The sequence below is a fragment of the Syngnathus typhle genome, linkage group LG13, assembly GCF_033458585.1.
Source record: "Syngnathus typhle isolate RoL2023-S1 ecotype Sweden linkage group LG13, RoL_Styp_1.0, whole genome shotgun sequence".
Lineage (NCBI taxonomy): Eukaryota > Metazoa > Chordata > Actinopteri > Syngnathiformes > Syngnathidae > Syngnathus > Syngnathus typhle.
The window spans coordinates 1191653-1213116 of NC_083750.1; the positions used below are offsets into that span (position 1 = coordinate 1191653).

Here is a 21464-nt window from a genome sequence, read left to right on the forward strand (position 1 = left end):
AGCAAAGTTGACACGCTGGGCCTCAGTACCTACCTCTGCAACTGGCTACTGGACTTCCTCTGTCAGAGGCCACAGGTAGTACGTGTTGGCGACAAAATATCCGCCAGCATCACGCTGAGCACGGGGGCCCCCCAAGGCTGCGTGCTCAGTCCGCTGCTCTTTACCCTCCTGACGCATGACTGCACTGCAACCTACAGCGACAACCGTATAGTGAAGTTTGCTGACGACACGACTCTGGTGGGTCTCATCACCAAGGGAGACGAGACTCAATACAGGCTGGAGGTTGACCTTCTGACCACGTGGTGCAGGGACAACAACCTCCCGCTGAACGTCAACAAGACCAAGGAGATTGTTGTGGACTTCCGGAAGGGTCACACCCAACACCTGCCGCTGACCATCGACGGTGCTGTGGTGGAGAGAGTGAGCAGCGCCAAGTTCCTGGGGGTGCACATCAGTGAGGATCTCTCCTGGTCCACCAACACCGCATCACTGGCAAAGAAAGCCCAGCGCCGCCTGTACTTCCTGCGGAAACTCAGGCGAGCGAGCGCTCCTCCGGCCGTCATGACTACATTTTACCGCGGCACCATTGAGAGCGTCCTCTCCAGCTGTATTGCTGTTTGGGGTGGCGGCTGCACTGACTACAACTTGAAGGCCCTGTAGCGCATCTTTCGATCTCTTTGTGTGTCTCGGCATGTGAAGAAGTTGACAATAAAGCAGACTTTGACTTTGACTTGTACTTCCTTATGGCAAAAGACTGACGGAATCATGAGTAAACAAGAGACAAAAAGAGATTTTTTTTTTAATTGCTAACTTGCCATTTCACATCAGTCACTTTTCACCAATTATTATTATTTTTTATCTTTACCAATTGTTAACAAACACTATCTATTTTTCTGAATAACTCTTCCTAGGTAATCTGTGTCTTGTTGACATTCCTTCAAACCCAGAGTTGATTTATAGGCTAATTATGAGAGAGCTCTGTATGCATTTGGAGGCTTGATGGTATCCTGAGGGCCTGCTGATGGATAGGTTTAGGGTGTATCCGTCCCCTGGAAGGCATTCTGCGTCTCTGTTTGTGTGAAAACAGCAATCTCCTGTCAGCGCTCTATCATCATCTTTATCCCATGTTTCCACCTCTTCGGCATTAAATGACACTGTCATCCAAGCTTCGAGAGATTAATGTCACCTGGAAAAAGAGGGAGACCAGATGCAAATATAAAGATAATGGTTTCTTAAATGTGGTGCATTTCCCACTCGGGTACTGACATCTCCATAAATAGTGAGCTTCATCAGTGCGCTTTTTTTGTTTGTGGACAGGCGTGACGGCCACTTGTCTTACTGTGACAGCACTCCTTTTTCTTGTTTGCTTTATATCTTCTGGAAGCGGCAAAAGCACTCAAGCACCACCCAATGCTAAAAAAACAAACAAAAAAGAAATACATCTAAATAATACATCAGTACCTTCACAAAATATTTGTACATGGTTACTTCCAATACCAACACAGATTTCTTCTCTTCTCTCATCCAGCCTGCATCCCCGGGACTTTCAAATCCAAATTTGGCGATGGTTCCTGTGTGGCCTGCCCGTCCAACAGTCGCACCGGAGCCCGAGGGGCCAGCGTTTGTCCCTGCCAAAGTGGCTTTTACCGCTCTGATAGCGACTCGCCTGACACTGTCTGCACAAGTGAGTCGTCCTGCAACGCAAATGCTCAAATAAATCTTCCCTGGGCTTTATGGCATTTAACAAGAACAGAGCAATGCGCAAAATCATTTAATTAATATTTTTTCGGCACAGTACAGCAGTCCTCAACCTTTCTTTGCGCCACAGACAGGTTTCACATAAACATATAATTCCACAGACAATGAGAATTTCACAAAAATGTAATTTTGACGTCTTTAGTTGTCAACGGCAGTTAATACTACTGCATTAAAATACAACCTGATATACACAGTTGTCATCAGAAGTAAACAAATGTTTGCTATGACAGTAGCAAAGTGCATGCCTTGCTGATACTAATGTCATCTGATAGAGTCCATATCAGTTGTGGATGGACAAAGCTCTTAGCCCAGCCTTGGTCCTGATGGAGAGTGACATGAGCTGCCTCGACTGTATGAAATCATTCCTGGCGGGGCCTTCCACACGTTAAATGACACACACGGCCTCCGCAGATCGCTGTCGCGGGAACAGTGTGCACTCTGACGCTGACCAGACCACACGCACACGCACACGCACACGCACACACACACACACGCACACGCACACGCGCACACACACACACACACACACACACACACGCGCGCACACAGGCAGGCAGGAACTCAAGGAGCACCACCAACTAAACATACAAACACACAGGAAGGCTTGACACTTGTGTCCCTGTGTCCTGGCTGAGCTTGTGTGCCAGCCTGTTCTTTGTGTGGTGTTGCACAAGTTTGATCGAACCGGTCGGCAGCTTGAGCTCAGCGTGTGTTTTAGTCGTCGGGCATCCAGTTCGAAGAGGCTCCACTCTCAACTATCTCTTTCTAATTAGAAAGGACAGGGCGAGGGGGATCGTACGTGGTTGAGGGCAAAGTTAGTCTCTGGCCGGTTTGGACGAGGATTCTCGCATAAACGATGGCTGTCTTCCCTGTGTTCAAATGATATATTTAAAGCCTTGGAAATTATTTTTAAACTTTTCCTGACTGATATTTTTGAACAACGAGATCCCTCTGATGCTGTGAAACCCCCATGCTGACTATGCAGCTTGTGCTGTAAGAAAAGACTCCGAAAATAATTTTCCTGACATCATAATAATAATAATAATAATAATAATAATAATTATGATGATGATGATTATTATCATTATTATTATTATTATTATTATTACTGTTTTATTATTATTACTGTTTTATTATTATTATTATTATTATTATTATTATTATTATTATTATTCAAAGTCAAAGTCTGCTTTATTGTCAATTTCTTCACATGCCAAGACACACAAATAAATCGAAATTACGTTTCCACTATCCCACGGTGACAAGAAATAGTACACAATATACATACAAGTAAACAACACAAACAAATAAAAACAAGAAGGCACAAACAGTGAATAAATAAGAGTGATGAATAAATAATAAATAAACAAATAACATAATAAATAAGAGGAGCAAAAATGGAGCAAGTGTGCATACAGCATACAGTCAGAATCACATCGCAATCGCAAAAGTACATGACGCTACGCAGAAGGGGGGAGAGAGTTCAGGATCCTAACAGCCTGGAGTATGAAGCTATTGGTGAGCCTGGCGGGAGCGCAGGCTCCTGTACCTCTTCCCAGAGGGCAGAAGATCAAACAAAGAGTGAGCGGGGTGATTCACATCGCTCACAATCGTGGTCGCTTTGCGGGTGAGATGGGAGGTGTCCTTCAGGGAGGGGAGCGAAGCACCAATAATCTTACCAGCCGTGTTCACTATGCGCTGCAGGGTGTTCCTGTTGTATTCAGTGCAGCTACCACCCCAAACAGCGATACAATTGGAGAGGACGCTCTCAATGGTGCCACGGTAGAATGTAGTCATGACGGCCGGAGGAGCACTAGCTCGCCTGAGCTTCCGCAGGAAGTACAGGCGGCGCTGAACTTTCTTCGCCAGTGATACGGTGTTGGTGGACCAGGAGAGATCCTCACTGATGTGCACCCCCAGGAACCTGGTGCTGCTCACTCTCTCCACCACAGCACCGTCGATGGTCAGCGGCAGGTGTTGGGAGTGACCCTTCCGGAAGTCAACAACAATCTCCTTGGTCTTGTTGACGTTCAGCAGGAGGTTGTTGTCCCTGCACCACGCGGTCAGAAGATCAACCTCCAACCTGTACTGAGTCTCGTCGCCCTTGGTGATGAGACCCACCAGAGTCGTGTCGTCAACAAACTTCACTATGCGGTTGTCGCTGTAGGTTGCAGTGCAGTCATGCGTCAGCATGATAATAATAATAATAATTATTATTATTATTATTATTATGATAATAATAATTATTATTAATAATATTATGATAATAATAATAATAATCATAATAATATATAATTATTATTATATTATATTATATTATATTTCTACTATATAAGGAATGATTTACTTCTGTTTTGAACACCTTGCAGCTAGCCCATCTGCCCCTTGCAATGTAATCTCCAGCGTGAATGAGACCTCGCTTTCCCTGGAATGGGAGGAACCTGAAGACACGGGTGGGAGGAGTGACCTAGTGTATAACGTGGTGTGTAAGAAATGCCTGCGAGACCACAGCCCGTGCACGCGCTGCGACGACAACGTGGACATCTCCCCTAGAAGGCTTGGGTTGAGGCAGAGGAAGGTGGTGGTGAGGAATCTGCAGGCTCACACCCGCTACAGCTTCGAGGTGCAGGCAGTTAACGGTGTCTCCGGGAAGAACCCTGCCTACCCCCGTTACTCGACAGTCAACATCACCACCAACCAGGCTGGTTAGTAGACTTGTCAATGATGCTACATGTGTGTTCACAAACCAAGTGAATCCATAGTCCTTCCCCAATCAATATCACTTAAAAGCACAATGAAAGACCCTTTTAATCGGATCTCACGCTTAGTCAATGTCAATGATTGTCTTAATGAGCGACTTCGCAACACATGCCTCAACTTAAGTCAATCGACAGTTGCAGAATTTGGGACTCGCTTTATTGAAGGACATAAGATTTCTTTATAACTTTAATCAGTTGACAGTTGCAGGACTTGGGACTCAACTTGCTTTATTAAAGGACATGAGATTTCCTTATAACTTTCACATACGGATCGTCACTCACAACTGTCCCTGTGACCGAACCTTGGATAAACATAAAAAAAATGGACGGGTGTACGGATGCGCGGATGGATGACTGGACGAGCGACTGACCATATTTGGAAATATGAGATTTGACGACAGCAACAATATGTGACTTACTCTCTTCTCTGTCTCTAAGTATTAGCAACAGTAAACACTGATGACATGGATTAAATTTAAAGAAGCACTTGTGTAAACCAATGTCACCTTCATGTGTCTTGGCCAAGCAAAGTTTTCAGCACCTTTTACACACTATAATCACTTAAATCAACCCACACTTAATCCACTTCACTGCGGTTAATGGAACGTAGACAATGGCTGTGAGATGAGTCACTTCCAGGATTCACCAATCCATGCAGGAAACGCAGGAAACATGCACCATTTCTTCAGCCATTACATCTGGACTGTTGAGCCTATTAAATCTATACTTTGATTTAATTTGGAAGATCTTACTGGAAGCTTTGCTTTGAAGGCAGGTGAGCAATAGCAAAATGTTGGTCCTTGACTGTCAGACACATTCGGAAGGGTCAAAGCATCTTAAGGTGAACTAAACCAAGAAGCAAACAAAACAAAACCACACAGACACCGAAGAGTTTTTAATTATCCTTTTTTTTCCTCCAGCCCCCTCCGCAGTTCCAACAGTCCATCTGATGCGTTCCACCGCAGACACCCTGAGTCTATCATGGCTGCCCCCGGAGAAACCTAATGGGGTCATTCTGGACTACGAGATTAAATACCATGAAAGGGTGAGTTGGAGTTTTCATCTTTTCCATATGCTGGGAAATACAATATTAAAGTGGTGCGTATGAGGGAGTCATTTTTATTGATGGAGGGCCTCAGCAGCTCTTGCAATGTTGAATCGTTGCTATTGATCAAATTCTCGGCAAGAGCCTGTAAGGTTTAATGTGTTTCTTTTATGACCTCCGACAGTCCAACGACCTTCATATAGCAGAAAGATGCTCAGTGGGAGTGTACGCTTACATGATGATGACTGTTTAGGAAGCAGAGAGTTTTATTTTCACATCCGAAATACCGTATTTTCCGCCCTATAAGGCGCACCTAAAAACCTAATTTTTTATCAAAAGTCAACAGTGCGCCTTATAGCCCGGTGCGCCTTATATATGGATCAAGTGATGAATTTGTTGATCCATACTGGTTGTACACAGTGCTCTGCCAAAATGTTTTAGTACGTTTTAGTACGACTAGTAAATTACAAGGTCGCATCGCTTCCCAGCATTACGGTAACTGTAGTCAGGGGGCGTCACCGAATAGCTGTTGTACCCGGGAGGCTATTTCATTTCAAAATAGGCTGCTCCGTTAATGTTTCGAGTAAATCTACGGATCGATATGGAAGGGAAACATAGGTAAGTAGTACCAATGCGTTAGATCGAACTTTAGTCAGTTCTGATCATTTTATAGGAGATCGTTTGAGAGACGCGATTGTTTGTTTACACTTTGCTGAGGCTCATGGGAGATTGCGAGCTGAGGCTCTTAGGAAATTGCGGATGGCTAATGCTATAACAATAGCTGCTATACGCGCGAGGCTATTTCATGTCAAAATAGGCTGCTCTGTTAATGTTTCGAGTAAATCTACGGATCGATATGGAAGGGAAACATAGGTAAGTAGTACCAATGCGTTAGATCGAACTTTAGTCAGTTCTGATCATTTTATAGGAGATCGTTTGAGAGATGCGATTGTTTGTTTACACTTTGCTGAGGCTCATGGGAGATTGCGAGCTGAGGCTCTTAGGAAATTGCGGATGGCTAATGCTATAACGATAGCTGCTATACGCGCGAGGCTATTTCATGTCAAAATAGGCTGCCCTGTTAATGTTTCGAGTAAATCTACGGATCGATATGGAAGGGAAACATAGGTAAGTAGTACCAATGCGTTAGATCGAACTTTAGTCAGTTCTGATCATTTTATAGGAGATCGTTTGAGAGACGCGATTGTTTACACTTTGCTGACGCTCATGGGAGATTGCGAGCTGAGGCTCATAGGAAATTGCGGATGGCTAATGCTATAACGATAGCTGCTATACGCGCGAGGCTATTTCATGTCAAAATAGGCCGCTCTGTTCATGTTTCGAGTAAATCTACGGATCGATATGGAAGGGAAACATAGGTAAGTAGTACCAATGCGTTAGATCGAACTTTAGTCAGTTCTGATCATTTTATAGGAGCACGTTTGAGAGACGCGATTGTTTGTTTACACTTTGCTGACGCTCATGGGAGATTGCGAGCTGAGGCCCATAGGAAATTGCGGATGGCTAATGCTATAACGATAGCTGCTATACGCGCGAGGCTATTTCATGTCAAAATAGGCTGCTCTGTTAATGTTTCGAGTAATTCTATGGATCGATATGGAAAGGAAACATAGGTAAGTAGTACCAATGCGTTAGATCGAACTTTAGTCAGTTCTGATCATTTTATAGGAGCTCGTTTGAGAGACGCGATTGTTTACACTTTGCTGACGCTCATGGGAGATTGCGAGCTGAGGCTCATAGGAAATTGCGGATGGCTAATGCTATAACGATAGCTGCTATACGCGCGAGGCTATTTCATGTCAAAATAGGCTGCTCTGTTCATGTTTCGAGTAATTCTACGGATCGATATGGAAGGGAAACATAGGTAAGTAGTACCAATGCGTTAGATCGAACTTTGGTCAGTTCTGATCATTTTATAGGCACTCGTTTGAGAGACGCGATTGTTTGTTTACACTTTGCTGACGCGTACCAATGCATTAGATCAAACTTTAGTCAGTTCTGATCATTTTATAGGAGCTCGTTTGAGAGACGCGATTGTTTACACTTTGCTGAGGCTCATGGGAGATTGCGAGCTGAGGCTCATAGGAAATCGCGGATGGCTAATGCTATAACGATAGCTGCTATACGCGCGAGGCTATTTCATGTCAAAATAGGCCGCGCTGTTAATGTTTCGAGTAAATCTACGGATCGATATGGAAGGGAAACATAGGCAAGTAGTACCAATGCGTTAGATTGAACTTTAGTCAGTTCCAATCATTTTATAGGAGATTGTTTGAGAAACGGGATTGTTTACAGAGGGCTCGTTGGTTATTGGCTAGTGGGTGCAGACCGCAACCCTAGTCAACCTCAGTTTGTTGCAGTAAAGCTTCTATCTTATGCGCCTTATAGGCCGGTGCGCCTTATATATGGACAAAGTTTTAAAATGGGCCGTTCATTGAAGGTGCGCCTTATACCCCGGTGCGCCTTATAGGGCGGAAAATACGGTACTTTAATTTGCCGCTGTAAATTTTCCAGTCCTGTCCTAAAGTACCATATTTTGCGCCCTATTAGGCGCACCGGGGTATAAGGCGCACCTTCAATGAACGGCCCATTTTAAAACTTTGTCCATATATAAGGCGCACTGGACTATAAGGCGCATAAAATAGAAGCTTTACTGCAACAAACTGAGGTTGACTAGGGTTGCAGTATGCACCCACTAGCCAATAACCAACGAGCCCTCTGTAAACAATCGCGTTTCTCAAACGACCTCCTATAAAATGATTGGAACTGACTAAAGTTCGATCTAAGGCATTGGTACTACTTACCTATGTTTCCCTTCCATATCGATCCGTAGATTTACTCGAAACATTAACAGAGCAGCCTATTTTGACATGAAACCAAACAGACATCATGACAGTAACACATGCAATGATCCGACGGTGAGCGAGGGGCAGACAGGACTGAAATACAAAACACGTTACATTGATTGAGGTGACACAGGAAGGGAGGGGCGACGCGAACAGAAACTATGGCAACCTAGACACCTAGCAAAACTGGGGACGAGACATGACAAATCTCCCTGAAATAAAACTTGAAATCACCTTTCTTCTTGTTTGTTGTCAATCGCGCATTGCATTCAGCCATCCTGCCCAACACACTTAGTCAGTAAAATTCATAATTGACGACACATCGTTTGATGCGATGGTGCAATCCTTGATGGTGTGTTATTGTTAAATATTATTTGTTTTTTAATTTCCATCGCGGACCGGACGTCATACGGAGGCAGTATGACTGCGCATGCGCACTATGGATCCGATGCGCAGAACGGATGCGCAAGACACGTCAGCTATATAAAGAGCGAGAGTTGTTTTCTTCCTATTAGTTTCAATTCACAGTTTAATTAGCAGTTTCAATCAGCAAATAACACAATGCGTATTACAGGTAATATTTTATTTCACAACACTTTGCCTTGTTCCTTTCGTCTCTGCTGTTCACTACAAAATCGCTCCATACGACCGCAATGCTCTCGTATCAGACGCTTGCTCGATCACCTGCTCGTTTGCTGTTACAATGTACCCTACACAAATCCGAAACATTTGTTGCGGCTCCGAGTCACGACGAGGGGCAAGTTTTGGTTTCCAAGGGTGTTTTTATTCCTCTTCAACGTCTCTCCCATACAGAGCCGCCTTTTTCACGTCCGCACGCCTTTTTCACATGTCCGCACTGATCGCAGTGGTGCCTTTACGGGCAGTCAGAGAAATCAACGCCAACAAAAAAAATTTCATCCAGCCTAGTTAAGACCATACAAAAGACTATAAAAATGGGACCCATTGCCTCCCTGCGTGTGTGACGATCTTTGGGACTTAAAAAAAAAAAAAAAATGAAAGAAAGAAAATTGGGTGCGTATTATACATGGGTACAGGCTTTTTTCCAGCATCAACATGCCATTTTTAGGGTGCGTATTATACATGGGGGCGCATTATCCACGGAAAAAAATGGTAGCTCAAATAGCGGGACTTGTCAGTGAGCTGCGTCTATTTATTTTACAGTCAAACTTCCGTTTCCGAACGTCCCAGTTCTCGAACAAATCTGAATTTGAACAAAAAAAATTGAGATTTTTTTTGCTTCGGTTGTTGAACAAAATTCGGAGGTCGAACCTCGCGAGATGAGCCGGGAGGACCCGAGAAAACCCGACCGCGCGGCCCGGATGCCGACTGACTCCGTAGTTATTGTATTTTCGTTACTTTGAGGATTGTATTAACCCCTAATCATGCCTCCAAAGAAAGCAAGTTGGAGCAGTAAAACCATCCTAAAACATAAAGACGCCCTTAAAGCAATGCGACAGTGAGCACCCGGCCAAATTAAGATCCCTGCGCACTGAGGTCCACTTAAATTTTGGAAAGTACAGTGGGACTTTAAAAATATTTTCTAAATTCCAGCGACGGCTCTGTCACAATAATGCGACCAGCGCGCTGCAGTTGCCCGATCGGACGAAAATGCGCAAATGAAAAAATGCTTAAAAAAAGGCGTTTTTTTTTTTTGTTTTGTTTTGGAACGGACTAAAATTTATTCTATTATTTGTAATGGGAAAAATAGATTTGGAATTCGACCAATTCGCTTCTCGAACCGCCTTCTGGAACGGATTGTGGTCGAAAACTGAGGTTTGACTGTATTTTTGCTATTCTTGTTAAAATCACACTTACATGTGAACTGTAAATGATAACTAGAATTTGCAATTCATGAAGGAATTGCGTGTGAAGGTGAAGAAGTTGAATAAATATTTAAGGAATGTTGAAGAATGATGTTGAAACGAGTTGAATCGGTTGAAAAATGTAGAAATGAGAAGGGAAAAAGGAAATATTGGAGAATCGGGTGTGAGTTTCAAAGTAAAACATGTGAAGTTTTTGGTAAATGGGAAGTTGTGGAATAGGTGGAAAAATGATGAACAGTTGAAAGTTGGAATGGGTTGAATCGGTTGAAAAATGTAGAAATGAGAAGGGAAAAAGGAATTTGGTGTGAATTTCAAAATAAAAGATGTGACGTTTTTGGTAAGTGGGAAGTTGTGGAATAGGTAGAAAAATGATGAACAGTTGAAAGTTGGAATGGGTTGAATCGGTTGAAAAATGTCGAAATTAGAGAAGAAAAACGAAATTTTAGAGAATTTTGGTTGAATTTCAAAATAAAAGATGTGAAGTTTTTGGTAAGTGGGAAGTTGTGGAATAGGTAGGCAAAAGATGAATAGTTGAAAGTTTGAACGAGTTGAATCGGTGGAAAAATGTAGAAGTTAGAAGTGAAAAACGAAATTTTATGAAATTTTGCAAAGTTTTATGCAAATTTTAAAAGTGAAAACGTGAAAATTTTGAATTTAGCAAGTTTGGGAATGTCCCCAATGTGATTTGAATGTGTTGAATGATGTGAATTTCAAACTGGAACAACGTAAATGTGAAATGTTGAATCTGCCATTAAGAATGAATGGGGCAAAAATCGCCATAAATTTATGAATTATGCGAAAACGGAAAATTTTTGGAACGAGAAAAATGTGAGCAGTCGTGCCATGAATATTTGGAATAAGTGAAAAGTGGAATGGAGTGAATCGGTTGAAGTATGTGGAAGTAGTTAAGCGTCAAAAAAGTGGGCAGAAGATGTTGAATAATAATAAAGGACAGGAATAACAATAGTGTGAAGGTCTTCACCTTCACACTAACTAGAATTTGCAATTCCTGAAGGAATTGCGTGTGAAGGTGAAGAAGTTGAATAAATATTTAAGGAATGTTGCAGAATGACGTTGAAACGAGTTGAATCGGTTGAAAAATGTGGAAATGAGAAAGGAAAAAGGAAATGGGTGTGAATTTCAAAATAAAAGATGTGAAGTTTTTGTTAAGTTGTGGAATAGGTAAAGAAATGATGAACAGTTGAAAGTTGGAATGGGTTGAATCGGTTGAAAAATGTAGAAATGAGAAGGGAAAAAGGAATTGGGCGTGAATTTCAAAATAAAAGATGTGAATTTTTTGGTAAGTGGGAAGTTGGGGAATAGGTAGAAAAATGATGAACAGTTGAAAGTTGGAATGGGTTGAATCGGTTGAAAAATGTAGAAATGAGAAGGGAAAAAGGAATTGTGCGTGAATTTCAAAATAAAAGATGTGAATTTTTTGGTAAGTGGGAAGTTGTGGAATAGGTAGAAAAATGATGAACAGTTGAAAGTTGGAATGGGTTGAATCGGTTAAAAAATGTAGAAATGAGAAGGGAAAAAGGAATTGGGTGTGAATTTCAAAATAAAAGATGTGAATTTTTTGGTAAGTGGGAAGTTGTTGAATAGGTAGAAAAATGATAAACAGTTGAAAGTTGGAATGGGTTGAATCGGTTGAAAAATGTAGAAATGAGAAGGGAAAAAGGAATTGGGCGTGAATTTCAAAATAAAAGATGTGAATTTTTTGGTAAGTGGGAAGTTGTGGAATAGGTAGAAAAATGATGAACAGTTGAAAGTTGGAATGGGTTGAATCGGTTGAAAAATGTAGAAATGAGAAGGGAAAAGGGAAAAAGGAATTGGGTGTGAATTTCAAAATAAAAGATGAAAACGTGAAAATGTTGAATTTGGCAAGTTTGGGAATGTCCCCAATGTGATTTGAATGTGTTGAATTATGTGAATTTGAAACTGGAACAACGTAAATGTGAAATGTTAAATCTCCCATTAAGAATGAATGGGGCAAAAATCGCCATAAATTTATGAATTATGCGAAAACGGAAGATTTTTGGAACGAGAAAAATGTGAGCAGTCGTGCCATGAATATTTGGAATAAGTGAAAAGTGGAATGGAGTGAATCGGTTGAAGTATGTGGAAGTAGTTAAGCGCCAAAAAAGTGAGCGGATGTTGAATAATAATAAAGGACAGGAATAACAATAGTGTGAAGGTCTTCACCTTCACACTAATAATAATAATAATAATAATAATAATAATAAAGGACAGGAATAACAATAGTGTGAAGGTCTTCACCTTCACACTAATAATAATAACTAGAATTTGCAATTCCTGAAGGAATTGCGTGTGAAGGTGAAGAAGTTGAATAAATATTTAAGGAATGTTGCAGAATGATGTTGAAACGAGTTGAATCGGTTGAAAAATGTAGAAATGAGAAGGGAAAAAGGAATTGGGTGTGAATTTCAAAATAAAAGATGTGAAATTTTTGGTAAGTTGTGGAATAGGTAGAAAAAAGATGAACAGTTGAAAGTTGGAATGGGTTGAATCGGTTGAAAAATGTAGAAATGAGAAGGGAAAAAGGAATTGGGTGTGAATTTCAAAATAAAAGATGTGAAGTTTTTGGTAAGTCGGAAGTTGTGGAATAGGTAGAAGAATGATGAACAGTTGAAAGTTGGAATGGGTTGAATCGGTTGAAAAATGTAGAAATGAGAAGGGAAAAAGGAAGTGGGTGTGAATTTCAAAATAAAAGATGTGAAGTTTTTGGTAAGGGGGAAGTTGTGGAATAGGTAGAAAAATGATGAACAGTTGAAAGTTGGAATGGGTTGAATCAGTTGAAAAATGTAGAAATGAGAAGGGAAAAAGGAATTGGGAGTGAATTTCAAAATAAAAGATGTGAATTTTTTGGTAAGTGGGAAGTTGTGGAATAGGTAGAAAAATGATGAACAGTTGAAAGTTGGAATGGGTTGAATCGGTTGAAAAATGTAGAAATTAGAGTAGAAAAACGAAATTTTAGAGAATTTTGGTTGAATTTCAAAATAAAAGATGTGAAGTTTTTGGTAAGTGGGAAGTTGTGGAATAGGTAGGCAAAAGATGACTAGTTGGAAGTTGGAACGAGTGGAATCGGTGGAAAAATGTAGAAGTTAGAAGTGAAAAAGGAAATTTTATGAAATTTTGCAAAATTTTATGCAAATATTAAAAGTGAAAACGTGAAAATTTTGAATTTGGGAAGTTTGGGAATGTCCCCAATGTGATTTGAATGTGTTGAATGATGTGAATTTCAAACTGGAACAACGTAAATGTGAAATGTTGAATCTGCCATTAAGAATGAATGGGGCAAAAATCGCCATAAATTTATGAATTATGCGAAAACGGAAAATTTTTGGAACGAGAAAAATGTGAGCAGTCGTGCCATGAATATTTGGAATAAGTGAAAAGTGGAATGGAGTGAATCGGTTGAAGTATGTGGAAGTAGTTAAGCGTCAAAAAAGTGGGCAGAAGATGTTGAATAATAATAAAGGACAGGAATAACAATAGTGTGAAGGTCTTCACCTTCACACTAATAATAAAGGACAGGAATAACAATAGTGTGAAGGTCTTCACCTTCACACTAATAATAATAATAAAGGACAGGAATAACAATAGTGTGAAGGTCTTCACCTTCACACTAATAAAGGACAGGAATAACAATAGTGTGAAGGTCTTCACCTTCACACTAACTAGAATTGCAATTTCGGAAGGAATTGCGTGTGAAGGCGAAGGCAGATGTTAATTTACAAACGTTAAGCGTTAAAAATGATAAGCGGGAAGAATGAAAAGGGAAAATAAATTATTGTGAAATAAATGGGAAAATGTTACAAATACATGTTACAAAAAGGTACAAATGATAAACGTTAAAAATGAAATGTTACAAATGTTACAAAAAAGGTACAAATGATAAGGGGGAAGAATAAAGAGTAAAATAATTTATGACTCCCAATGTGGGAATCGAACCCACTACAGGAAACTGGCTCGGGTTGACATTTCAATTGTGTTTCCGACTGAGCTAATGAGGATCCTTCCTTCTTGCTGGTTGAATTTGGTTAATGTAATGAATGTGTTTGTTGAATGCGAATGCGTAATCAAAGTGGTGGAAATTGCTTAATGTAATGAATGTTGGATGCGAATGACAAAAGTTACAAATGATAACCGTTGAAAATGATAACCGGGAAGGATAAAGAGTAAAATATATAATGACGCCCAATGTGGGAATCGAACTGACGCGGGATTTGATACCACTCGGGAAAGATGCTCGTGTACTGGAATCACTTGTGTTTCCCACGAGCTAATTGTGTCCCTGTCTACAGACTGGTTGAATTTGGTTAATGTATTGAATGTGTTTGTTGAATGCGAATACGTAATCAAAGTGGTGGAAATTGCTTAATGTAATGAATGTTGAATGCGAATGTTAGTTACAAATGATAAGCGTTGAAAATGATAAGCGGGAAGAATAAAGAGTAGAATAATTAATGACGCCCAATGTGGGAATCGAACCCACTACAGGAAACTGGCTCGGGTTGACATTGCCATTAAGAATGAATGGGGAAATAAAAGGCACAAATTTGCTAATTACTTAAAAACGGTAAATGTTATGAAGGGGAAAAAAGGTGGCAAGCTTGCCATGAATTTTTGGAACGTGTGAAAGTTTGAACGAGGTGAATCGGTTGAAGCATGTGGGAGTAGTTAGATGTCAAAAAAGTGGGAGGAATAAGTTGTTTAATAATAATAAGAACTAGAATTGCAATTTCGGAAGAAATTGCGTGTGAAGGCGAAGGCAGATGTTAATTTAGAAACGTTAAGCGTTAAAAATGATGAGCGGGAAGAATGAAAAGGGAAAGAAATAATTGTGAAATAAATGGGAAAATGTTACAAATACATGTTACAAAAAGGTACAAATGATAAACGTTAAAAATGAAATGTTACAAATGTTACAAAAAAGGTACAAATGATAAGCGTTGAAAATGATAAGGGGAAGGATAAAGAGTAAAATATATAATGACGCCCAATGTGGGAATTGAACTGACGCGGGATTTGATACCACTCGGGAAAGATACTCGTGTACTGGAATCACTTGTGTTTCCCACGAGCTAATTGTGTCCCTGTCTACATACTGGTTGAATTTGGTTAATGTAATGAATGTGTTTGTTGAATGCGAATACGTAATCAAAGTGGTGGAAATTGCTTAATGTAATGAATGTTGAATGCGAATGTTAGTTACAAATGATAAGCGTTAAAAATGATAAGCGGGAAGAATAAAGAGTAAAATAATTAATGACGCCCAACGTGGGAATCGAACCCACTACAGGAAACTGGCTCGGGTTGACATTGCCATTAAGAATGAATGGGGAAATAAAAGGCACAAATTTGCTAATTACTTAAAAACGGTAAATGTTATGAACGCGAAAAATACTGGCAAGCGTGCCATGAATTTTTGGAACGTGTGAAAGGTTGAACGAGGTGAATCGGTTGAAGCATGTGGGAGTAGTTAGATGTTAAAAAAGTGGGAGGAATAAGTTGTTTAATAAAAATAATAATAACTAGAATTGCAATTTCGGAAGAAATTGCGTGTGAAGGCGAAGGCAGATGTTAATTTAGAAACGTTAAGCGTTAAAAATGATGAGCGGGAAGAATGAAAAGGGAAAGAAATAATTGTGAAATAAATGGGAAAATGTTACAAATACATGTTACAAAAAGGTACAAATGATAAGCGTTAAAAATGAAATGTTACAAATGTTACAAAAAAGGTACAAATGATAAGCGTTGAAAATGATAAGGGGAAGGATAAAGAGTAAAATAAATAATGACGCCCAATGTGGGAATCGAACTGACGCGGGTTTTGATACCACTCGGGAAAGATACTCGTGTACTGGAATCACTTGTGTTTCCCACGAGCTAATTGTGTCCCTGTCTACATACTGGTTGAATTTGGTTAATGTAATGAATGTGTTTGTTGAATGCGAATACGTAATCAAAGTGGTGGAAATTGCTTAATGTAATGAATGTTGAATGCGAATGTTAGTTACAAATGATAAGCGTTGAAAATGATAAGCGGGAAGAATAAAGAGTAAAATAATTAATGACGCCCAATGTGGGAATCGAACCCACTACAGGAAACTGGCTCGGGTTGACATTGCCATTAAGAATGAATGGGGAAATAAAAGGCACAAATTTGCTAATTACTTAAAAACGGTAAATGTTATGAACGCGAAAAATACTGGCAAGCGTGCCATGAATTTTTGGAACGTGTGAAAGGTTGAACGAGGTGAATCGGTTGAAGCATGTGGGAGTAGTTAGATGTCAAAAAAGTGGGAGGAATAAGTTGTTTAATAATAAAGTACAATATCAATGTGTGAAGGCCTTCGCCTTCACACAACTAGAATTGCAATTTCGGAAGAAATTGCGTGTGAAGGCGAAGGCAGATGTTAAGTTACAAACGTTAAGCGTTAAAAATGATGAGCGGGAAGAATACAAAGGGAAAATAGATAATTGTGAAATAAATGGGAAAATGTTACAAATACATGTTACAAAAAGGTACAAATGATAAGCTTTAAAAATGAAACGTTACAAATGTTACAAAAAAGGTACAAATGATAAGCGTTGAAAATGATAAGGGGGAAGAATAAAGAGTAAAATAATTTATGACTCCCAATGTGGGAATCGAACCCACTACAGGAAACTGGCTCGGGTTGACATTTCCATTGTGTTTCCGACTGAGCTAATGAGGATCCTTCCTTCTTGCTGGTTGAATTTGGTTAATGTAATGAATGTGTTTGTTGAATGCGAATGCGTAATCAAAGTGGTGGAAATTGCTTAATGTAATGAATGTTGGATGCGAATGACAAAAGTTACAAATGATAACCGTTGAAAATGATAACCGGGAAGGATAAAGAGTAAAATAAATAATGACGCCCAATGTGGGAATCGAACTGACGCGGGTTTTGATACCACTCGGGAATGATGCTCGTGTACTGGAATCACTTGTGTTTCCCACGAGCTAATTGAGTCCCTTACTATGTCGTGGTTGCAATTGGTTAATGTAATGAATGTGTTTGTTGAATGCGAATACGTAATCAAAGTGGTGGAAATTGCTTAATGTAATGAATGTTGAATGCGAATGTTAGTTACAAATGATAAGCGTTGAAAATGATAAGCGGGAAGAATAAAGAGTAAAATAATTAATGACGCCCAATGTGGGAATCGAACCCACTACAGGAAACTGGCTCGGGTTGACATTGCCATTAACAATGAATGGGGAAATAAAAGGCACAAATTTGCTAATTACTTAAAAACGGTAAATGTTATGAACGCGACAAATACTGGCAAGCGTGCCATGAATTTTTGGAACGTGTGAAAGGTTGAACGAGGTGAATCGGTTGAAGCATGTGGGAGTAGTTAGATGTCAAAAAAGTGGGAGGAATAAGTTGTTTAATAATAAAGTACAATATCAATGTGTGAAGGCCTTCGCCTTCACACAATAATAAAGTAGAATAACAATGTGTGAAGGCCTTCGCCTTCACACAATAAAAAAAAAAACTAGAATTGCAATTTCGGAAGAAATTGCGTGTGAAGGCGAAGGCAGATGTTAATTTACAAACGTTAAGCGTTAAAAATGATGAGCGGGAAGAATGAAAAGGGAAAATAAATTATTGTGAAATAAATGGGAAAATGTTACAAATACATGTTACAAAAAGGTACAAATGATAAACGTTAAAAATGAAACGTTACAAATGTTACAAAAAAGGTACAAATGATAAGGGGGAAGAATAAAGAGTAAAATAATTTATGACGCCCAAAGTGGGAATCGAACCCACTACGGGAAACTGGCGCAGGTTGACATTGCCATTGTGTTTCCAACTGAGCTAATCAGGTTCCTACCTCAGTGACGGTTGAATTTGGTTAATGTAATGAATGTGTTTGTTGAATGCGAATGCGTAATCAAAGTGGTGGAAATTGCTTAATGTAATGAATGTTGAATGCGAATGACAAAAGTTACAAATGATAACCGTTGAAAATGATAACCGGGAAGGATAAAGACTAAAATAAATAATGACGCCCAATGTGGGAATCGAACTGACGCGGGTTTTGATACCACTCGGGAATGATGCTCGTGTACTGGAATCACTTGTGTTTCCCACGAGCTAATTGAGTCCCTTACTATGTAGTGGTTGAAATTGGTTAATGTAATGTATGTGTTTGTTGAATGCGAATACGTAATCAAAGTGGTGGAAATTGCTTAATGTAATGAATGTTGAATGCGAATGTTAGTTACAAATGATAAGCGTTGAAAATGATAAGCGGGAAGAATAAAGAGTAAAATAATTAATGACGCCCAATGTGGGAATCGAACCCACTACAGGAAACTGGCTCGGGTTGACATTGCCATTAAGAATGAATGGGGAAATAAAAGGCACAAATTTGCTAATTACTTAAAAACGGTAAATGTTATGAAGGGGAAAAAAGGTGGCAAGCTTGCCATGAATTTTTGGAACGTGTGAAAGTTTGAACGAGGTGAATCGGTTGAAGCATGTGGGAGTAGATAGATGTCAAAAAAGTGGGAGGAATAAGTTGTTTAATAAAAATAACTAGAATTGCAATTTCGGAAGAAATTGCGTGTGAAGGCGAAGGCAGATGTTAATTTACAAACGTCAAGCGTTAAAAATGATGAGCGGGAAGAATGAAAAGGGCAAGAAATAATTGTGAAATAAATGGGAAAATGTTACAAATACATGTTACAAAAAGGTACAAATGATAAGCGTTAAAAATGAAATGTTACAAATGTTACAAAAATGGTACAAATGATAAGCGTTGAAAATGATAAGGGGAAGAATGAAGGGTAAAATAATTTATGATGCCCAATGTGGGAATCGAACCCACTACAGGACACTGGCTCGGGTTGACATTGCCATTGTGTTTCCGACTGAGCTAATGAGGCTTCTTCCTTCATGCTGGTTGAATCTGGTTAATGTAATGAATGTGTTTGTTGAGTGCGAATGCGTAATCAAAGTGGTGGAAATTGCTTAATGTAATGAATGTTGAATGTGAATGACAAAAGTTACAAATGATAACCGTTGAAAATGATAACCGGGAAGGATAAAGAGTAAAATAAATAATGACGCCCAACGTGGGAATCGAACTGACGCGGGTTTTGATACCACTCGGGAAAGATGCTCGTGTACTGGAATCACTTGTGTTTCCCACGAGCTAATTGTGTCCCTGTCTACATACTGGTTGAAATTGGTTAATGTAATGAATGTGTTTGTTGCATGCGAATACGTAATCAAAGTGGTGGAAATTGCTTAATGTAATGAATGTTGAATGCGAATGTTAGTTACAAATGATAAGCGTTGAAAATGATAAGCGGGAAGAATAAAGAGTAAAATAATTAATGACGCCCAATGTGGGAATCGAACCCACTACAGGAAACTGGCTCGGGTTGACATTGCCATTAAGAATGAATGGGGAAATAAAAGGCACAAATTTGCTAATTACTTAAAAACGGTAAATGTTATGAACGCGAAAAATACTGGCAAGCGTGCCATGAATTTTTGGAACGTGTGAAAGGTTGAACGAGGTGAATCGGTTGAAGCATGTGGGAGTAGTTAGATGTCAAAAAAGTGGGAGGAATAAGTTGTTTAATAATAAAGTACAATATCAATGTGTGAAGGCCTTCGCCTTCACACAATAATAAAGTAGAATAACAATGTGTGAAGGCCTTCGCCTTCACACAATAACAATGTGTGAAGGCCTTCGCCTTCACACAAATATCAATGTGTGAAGGCGAAGGACAACAATGAAGGTCTTCACCTTCACACTAATAAAGGACAGGAATAACAATAGTGTGAAGGTGAAGACCTTCACGCTAATAATAAACATAGTGAAAGCTAAATTGAGCAAATTGGTTATTTCAGAAGTGTGTGTTAAACTGGTAGTCTTTTGCCTTAATCAGTACCCTGGAAGTAGCTCTCGGTTTAAGAAAGGTTGGTGACCCCTGCATTAAATGGTTAGACTTGTCTAAATAGAAATCGGTATCAAGGAAGTATGATAAAATTGATTTTCGAGTAACATGTAAGCCATTTGTTTAGCCCTAGTTGTCACACCCACCTCCGTCAACTAATTCGTTCAACTAGTTGTTTATGGAATTTACCCAGAGACTTCCCCGCATGTGCAAGTCATTTCTTTTAAGGGTAATGTTGAGCTCAAAATGATTTAAAATTGTTTTCAGGTGATGCTTTGTAGTATATTTATTAGGGGTGTAACGATTCATCGATACACATCGATTAATCGATATAATGCTCTACGATTTATTGGCATCGATGCTAAACGTAAACATCGATTTATATCGCCGTGTTTGACCTCGGACATTAGACGCGACTTTATTTTGAAATCCAGTTCATTGTTGCTTGCTTCCTCTTTCTGGGAGCAGTGCGCGCGGCGTTGTTGTGTTGTGAGCAGAGCAGGCACGTGAAAGGGGAGTCGACAACTAGTACGCGGCTCTTGGGCTGGTGCTATGGCTAGTGTCTAAAAAGACGAGGAAATTTGCTCCCCTTTAGGCTTCAAGTCATTCGTTTGGAAGCACTTTGGATTCCAAAGAAAAGATGGCTCAACGGACAAGACACGTGCAGTTTGTAAATCCTGCCATGCGGTGATCAAATATTCAGAGACCACAAATCTCGCCGCACATTTAAAGAAAAAACACGACATCAAAGTTCAGTGTTAAAATAAGCACTTTGTATACTACAATACTCTTGTAATTTCCTAAATAAAGAGTTTGCAGTACCTTGTTGGTTTTGCGTATGAATTGTTATAAATTGTTCTATATTTTTTATTAAAAAAAAAAAAATCGATCGTAGAGCACTATATCGTAATATATCGTGAAGCAGCAGGCACCAGGCTTTAAGATATCGGCAAATATCGTATCGTAGTTCTTTGTATCGATATGATATCGTATCGTTACAAAACCCGCGATTTACACCCCTAATATTTATGGTTTTAACTATTAATGTGACGTCAATTTCTTGCAGCTGGACTCGGTCTCTGTCCCCCTGCGAATAGCAATTGAAATTCAAAATACAGCGGAGCCTCGGTATTCGAACAAAAAATTCGAGATATCTTTGCTTTGTATGTCGAACGAAATTCGGTTGTCGAACCTCGCGAAATGAGCCGAGATGAC

At 39.7% G+C, this 21464-nt stretch overlaps 1 protein-coding gene across 1 annotated transcript in view; it reads left to right on the plus strand.

Annotated features, from left to right (window-relative positions):
• The window catches only part of LOC133166037 (ephrin type-B receptor 3-like), an 86044-nt gene that overhangs the window by 29325 nt on the left and 35255 nt on the right, over positions 1-21464 (plus strand). The window contains exons 4-6 of the mRNA XM_061296017.1: positions 1529-1684; positions 4128-4463; positions 5438-5562. Of these exons, the coding sequence (XP_061152001.1) occupies positions 1529-1684; positions 4128-4463; positions 5438-5562 (617 nt within the window). The remainder of the gene's footprint in view (positions 1-1528; positions 1685-4127; positions 4464-5437; positions 5563-21464) is intronic.